We start from the raw sequence: 6,475 nt of genomic DNA, 5'->3' as shown, positions 1-6,475 counted from the left end.
CTAGTTTGCTCATCTCAAAAGAGAAGCAAAGTTTGATAGCTTACACATTTAAAGAAGATGCAAAAACATGTTATCTTACATATCTTAAAAGAAGCAGCAATTTTGCTAACTTTCATATGTGAAAAACTTACCAACTTGCATGTCCAAAAATTGCTACCTTACAGCTTGCATACTTCAAAAATTTGCTAGTTATATTTTTCACTTTTTTGTTGATGACAAAGGGAGATAATTATGATGATGATATTAAATTATATATGAAATACTCATGATATTATGATGATGTATATAATAAGAAGTTATGATGATCATACATGGTAGGATGTAATATACTTTGATATTTTGATACCATGATAATTTAAAATATTCATGATTTAGAATGATGCATGTAATACTCATGATTTTAATGATGTATGCAATGATGTGAAAGTCAACGGTTATCATTTTCTAAAATTCAATGGTTTTCATTTTATGATATTCAAACTTTCTTTCAATATGACATATTAATAGGAGTGAGTTTAGTTTAAACTCTGTAATCAATTGGTTATTATCATCACAAAGAGGGAGATTGTTAAATCTCGAATTTTGATGATGAAATCAATTAATGAAATTATGATCTAATATACGTTTGAGTAATGAGGACTAACCTCGATTAAGGAATGGTAATTCGATTAAAGTAGGAAGAATTAGACGTTGGGCCGGAGTGGAACATGTCAGAAGATTGGACATCATGCTAGAAGGACTTCGTGGCATGAGTTCTGGCATCGGGTCGAAGGATCAGACATTTCGCTAAGAAGATCAAAAGTTACGGGAGTCAACATGTCGATTGAGCAATACACTGATAGAGAGGATGATGCATCGAATAATCGGACGAAGCGTTGGACGAACCAATAACATACCGAATAATATAAGATTCATGCTTGTAATTTTGTGTGTCTAGATTAAGTTAGTTAGGTCTAACTAAGTTGGTTTTAGGTCTAACCATGCCAACTTGATTAGGGCCAATTGGGCATGAATCAGGACTGAATTAGGCCTATTATTTGGCCCATTCAATGACCTGTAATGGGGTCTAGTAGTGGTGTCACCCAGATTGGGCAGTGGTACCGCATAGACATAGTCTCTCAGACTCTATCAGGCGATGGTACTGCCAGACTGGACTATGGAACTGCCCAGACACAATCTCCTAGTGTTAGACTAACAAGTAGTGGTCCCACCATTTGTTAGTCTGGCATGCAGTGGTACTACCCAGTATTGGCTATGGTACCGCCAGTATAAAAAACCTGGGATAAAATCATTTTGACTCTAAATTTGAATCTATTTGGGGCCTATAAATACCTCACTCATCCCTGCTCAGTTCACAAATGAAACTGAATAGTAAGGGGGAAAGAATTCTTGAGAAAAAAAGTTGTAATCTCTTTTAAAGTTCAGTGTTTCTCATCTTAGAGCTTAGATATAGTTCTAAGGGAGGTATATGAGGGAATACTTATAAAAAAGAGTATAAAGGTTCTCTCCTGAGCTTATGAAAAAGAGAAAAAGTTGTAAGAAGGTAGTTGATCTTCGCCCATTGAAAGAAGATTGGTAGTGAAAACCGGTAGCCTCGAGTGAAGAAGAATCGAAAGTGGACGTAGGTCATGATGACCGAACCACTATAAATATGGTGTGCATTTCCTTCATGCTTTTCATTACCATTACTTATCAATTTACTTGTTTATTACTCTCACTTGCTCTCTAAGTTTAAACACTTTCTGATACGAGCTTTGTCGAATGAAAATTTTGAATCGTCGAAAGTTTTATGAAAGCACTCATTCACACCCCCCCCCCCCCCCCCCTCTCTCAGTGCCAATACAATCCTAACAAAAAACCCTTAGATCCAATAGAGCATTTAAGATCTTATAGAAGATTTGGACTTATGGTATATAGATTAGCATTACCCTAGGCTTTAGCTGGCATATATGACGCATTCTACGTCTTTATGCTCTAGAGGTATATCAAGGATCTATCCCATGCTATATCCTCCTAACCTCTGTAACTGATGTCATCTTAGAGTAACCAATTTAGATCTTAGAAATGAAAGAGTATGTTTTGAGGAATAAAGTCATCCTTTTGATAAAGATCCGTTCATAGCATCATTTAAATTGAGAGGTAACTTGGAAAAGAGAAAAAGAAGTAAGAGAGCAATATCTTTATTTTCTTAAAGTAAATTAATTTTAGGACCAAGTTCCCTTTAAAAGAGGAGAAATGTAAATAAATTCAAAGTTTAGACATAATTTTTTATTTTCTTTCAAGCTAATGAAATTTAGAAAATAACAATTCAACATTTCAAGTAGGGTGATATCATTTTTATCAATAAATTAAATATAAATAATGATTAAATAAAGTTAAAAAATAAAAACCTTACCTTATTTAGAGGGCTCACCTCCTCCAATTGAATGGGAGGGATTCCTCTCCTTCGTTTCTAACCAAACAAGTTTAGCAACAAGAGGAACGAGAAGTTGCATCCATTAAAGATAGATAGGTTCCCCTTACTTTTCTTGAAAAATAAAATTTTTCTTTGATTCCTTTACATGTTTGAACTTTTATTTTTGAATTAAAACATGTTATAATTATTCATGTTATATGTCATTCTAAAATATTTTTTTATTTCTTTAAATATCTAAAAGTTTATTATTAAATTAAAATATGTTATAATTATTCATGTCATAGGAAGTTTCTAAAATTTTTTATCTCTTTAAAGGTTCAGAATTTTACTCTGGGATTAAAAATATATTATAATTATTCATGTCGGAGTTTCTAAAATTTTTTATCTTGAATGCATGATATTTAATTTTTACAAGATTTATATAATATTTAATTAAAAATACTATTTTCTCCTTTATGTAATTTTATTATTTTAATCTATTACTATTTATTATATTTTAATGACTCAATACTAATGAATAAATATTTTGATTATATTTGCATGATTTCATAACTAAGAATTGAGGGAATTGATTAGAATTTATATTAAAATTAGCTATCAGGCTACGCCCAGACCACATAATAGGTCGCAGACCATAGATTAGCCCCAACCATTAGGCTAGACCCAACCCGTAGGTTAAGCCCTAATCCATAGGCTAGCTCAACCTAACCTAACATGGGTAGTTATGTGCATTGCACATGACCAATCCATGGGCTATGGGTTCGCCCAAATTAGTATGATGCATGTACAACCATATATAGTGCCCAACTTACCCTAGTGTTATGCAATCTAGCCCATTGCCTTTGCTTTAATTGATTTGAATTCAAATATTGATTGAACTAATCAGATTTTGATTAGTTTAAATTAATTCAAGATAATTCCGAATTGGTTTGACTTATTCAAATTTGTTTAACTTGAATCCAATATAATTCGAATTATACTAGTATAGTTCTAGAATAGTTAAATCAAGATTAGAGACTAGTTCAATTATGTTCTAATTAAATCAAGTTTAATATAATTGATTATGTTAAGGCTTAAGTCAATTCAGTATTAATTGATATTATTTGATATTAATAACATTTGATAGATAAATTAAGATGTTTCAATATATTATTTCATCTCGATATAGACATAGATAGTATAAGATGATTTTATTTTTATATCGAAGGTAGGCAGGGCGATTCTCTTCAGGGATTAAAAGATCGTTAGACGTCACAACTAAACAATTTCTCCATTAACTATTGAGAAGAACGTATCCCCATTTTAACACGTGAGAGACACCACTCTATTTATTGTTGAAAGTGCGATATGGGTATATTTTCATCCGTTGTTGGGAGAACACAAACTCATCTCGTAGGATAAAACATCTCCAACTATTATTAGAGGAGTGCTCATTCAGATATTTGATATATGCTTGTAGGATGATTGACTTTTATATATGTGTTTATTTTATAATTGACTTAGAGTTCCTGCCTAAAATTTTTATGTTTTATTTTTTTATTTCAAAACAATCTCTTAGTAGCAATAGATTATATTCAACTAGAGAGCAAATCTTCCACTACTGTTAGATAAATCTAATGGACTTTATGTTTGAGTGGACAATACTATCTTTCTCAAAAAGGTCTATATCTACTTTTGATTTATATTTTATAAATAAATAAATTATAATAAATATATATAATTTATGTATATTAATAAAATGATATTTATTTACATGAGGAAAGATTATGTAATCCTATAAGAAGAAAATTCACCCTGTGACGTGCCAAGTCATGACTTAGATGATGAACGTTACCACAAATTGCCTGCATAATTAGAAGTCACTCCAACTAAAACATAACAGTTCATGTAATTGATAGAAATAAAGATAGTTGAATGCATTATTCAAGTTTAACACTTACAATAATTTTTCTAAGAGTTTCCAAACTTGGAAGCTTTTATTAAAAATGACGGAATGTAACGATATATGTTACCAACCAATGACAATAAATTGTAGAAGCACAAATATTTGTTATCCCTCAACAAGGAAACAATTCATGCAGGCACAGAGTTGACATCCAACACTCGTCTTATTATTTCTGTTACTGCAAATTCTTGGGTGAGAATGCCAGCATGAGTAGCATTTGGGATTTTGATGACTTTGAGCTCTTGTTCTGGAGCATCAGACCACTCTGATTCAAGTGCCAATAAGCTAGCCAGATTCACCAACCCATCCCCATCACCAGAAACCACCTCAGGAGGCTCGTCAAACTTTCCTTCACCATTGTAGAGAAATGTTTCAGGAGTGTCCACCCCAACCCCTATAATGCAAGTCACTGGAACTCCCGGCGCCGCCATCTCCTCTAGCAACGGCAATATACGAGATACATAAGGTTTTACGCCCTCTTGGAACCCAATTGCTTGCAGGAATTCTGCCATGTTGGTTGCTGAGTAGTTCCTGTCACTCGTAACGACGAGTGGTCTGTCTCCAAATGTTTTAGGGGAAGGCAGAAGCCAAAGGTTGCTTTCTGTTCTCCTGAATTGTTCTCTTATTGTTAAGGGGTCCACCAAAGGCATCCCTATTGTGTCTCCACTGGTGAACATGAACATTTCCACGACAATGCCTCCCCACGGTGCAGACAGTGCTATGAAGTGCTTGATGAACTTTCGGCGCCACCATGAAGGATTGCGATTAAGGAGATGAAGGGTGAGCAATCCACCATAGCTGTGTGTTAAAATGATCACAGGTTTGTCTCCGTTCATCTTGCTGGCCTGCTCAACTAGCTCTCTAAGATCTTGAAGGTATTGAGTAGCCACCTTTGATGGATGACCTCCGCCGGCAAGGCTGTATCGGAAATCGTAAGGTGCTCCGAAAAGGTTGAGGTTGTCTTGGTACCCAATTTCTTCCAAGGACTTCACCAGGGTATCCATGCAAATAGAAGAATCCCTGGAAACTTGTCATGGTTAAAAGACTTGGCTTATCATGCAAAATTATGATCCTAAAGTAGATCAGACCACTCATTCAGAATGCATCTGCAATTACAGAATATATTTGGATGATTTGCAACCAGTGCTTCATTTCTTGGTCAGGAAGGACACTTTATTTGGTCAACCTTGTGCCAGGCTAGGATAATTTGGCTGGAGGCCAAAAAGTTCGAAAGAGTAACATATGCAAAAAATCTAATAGAAATTGTCAACTTTATTGATTATTATGGTCATTTTCTTACTTGAAATCAAAGGAAAAATATAGCACCATGTTTTCAGATCCCAAATGTAAAATAGAAACAGTGCAAAAAAGAAGATGAAGAAGAAAAGAAATAAAACAGAGGACTGCTTGATCCTGTAGATCAATCAGTGGCCCAAACCTTGAAAGAAAGAAGGATGAAGGAAGGGGGGGCTTTTGCTTACTTGCGGTTGGGATCGAGGAATCGTAACCCCTCGGTGGAGCCGAAGAAGGGGACGCGGGTTTCGACGCCGGGCACGTTGCGGAAGTCGTCGGCGTCGGGGTCGTAGAAGAGGCTCATCTGGTGGGCGAAGCATCGCTGGGCGGCGGAATCCAGGAGGAGGGAGCGGTCCATCCAGATCCTGAACCAGCCAGCGGCTTGTGGAGCTTGGAGGGCGGGCAGGGGCGGGAGGTAATCCTCCGTCAGCCGGGCCTCGAGCTGGTTTCCGCTCAGGCCGGGGACCAAAATGAGGGGGTAGAGCTCATGACCGGCCGCCATGAGGAGGAGACAGTGAGTGTCGGTGAAGCACGGGAGGAGTGTTCCGTTGCTCCGCTGCTCCGCTGCTTTTATTGTCGCCGAATCATCTTTTTCTTGCTTTTTTTTTTTCTTGTAAATCCGTTTAACAGTGAATATATAAAAAAAAGAAAAATATCAGATTTGCCTAACATAATTCTAATTGTTTAATTTTATAATTATCCCTGGTCCTTAGACTTGAGACACCAAATATGTCATGTATAAGTACTACACTCTTTGATACTGGATCTATAAGTTTGGAAGTTCCAGATCTAGCACAATCTGTCATCAGGACTGATAGCCA

The 6,475-nt window shown here is 35.7% G+C and overlaps 1 protein-coding gene across 1 annotated transcript; it reads right to left on the bottom strand.

Annotated features, from left to right (window-relative positions):
- Positions 1–4,307: 4,307 nt before the first annotated feature.
- LOC103974083 (lecithin-cholesterol acyltransferase-like 1) lies at positions 4,308–6,210 on the bottom strand. Its single transcript, XM_009388832.3, has 2 exons — positions 5,843–6,210; positions 4,308–5,381 (listed from the first exon to the last, which is right to left on the bottom strand). The coding sequence occupies exons 1-2, from the start codon at positions 6,154–6,156 to the stop codon at positions 4,490–4,492; spliced, it is 1,206 nt and encodes a 401-aa protein (XP_009387107.3). The 5' UTR covers positions 6,157–6,210; the 3' UTR covers positions 4,308–4,489.
- Between the last annotated feature and the right edge of the window lie 265 nt (positions 6,211–6,475).

Source organism: Musa acuminata, chromosome BXJ3-6, assembly GCF_036884655.1.
Source record: "Musa acuminata AAA Group cultivar baxijiao chromosome BXJ3-6, Cavendish_Baxijiao_AAA, whole genome shotgun sequence".
Lineage (NCBI taxonomy): Eukaryota > Viridiplantae > Streptophyta > Magnoliopsida > Zingiberales > Musaceae > Musa > Musa acuminata.
The sequence above is the reverse complement of the archived record's forward strand: the minus strand, read 5'-3'. Positions and strand labels throughout refer to the sequence as shown.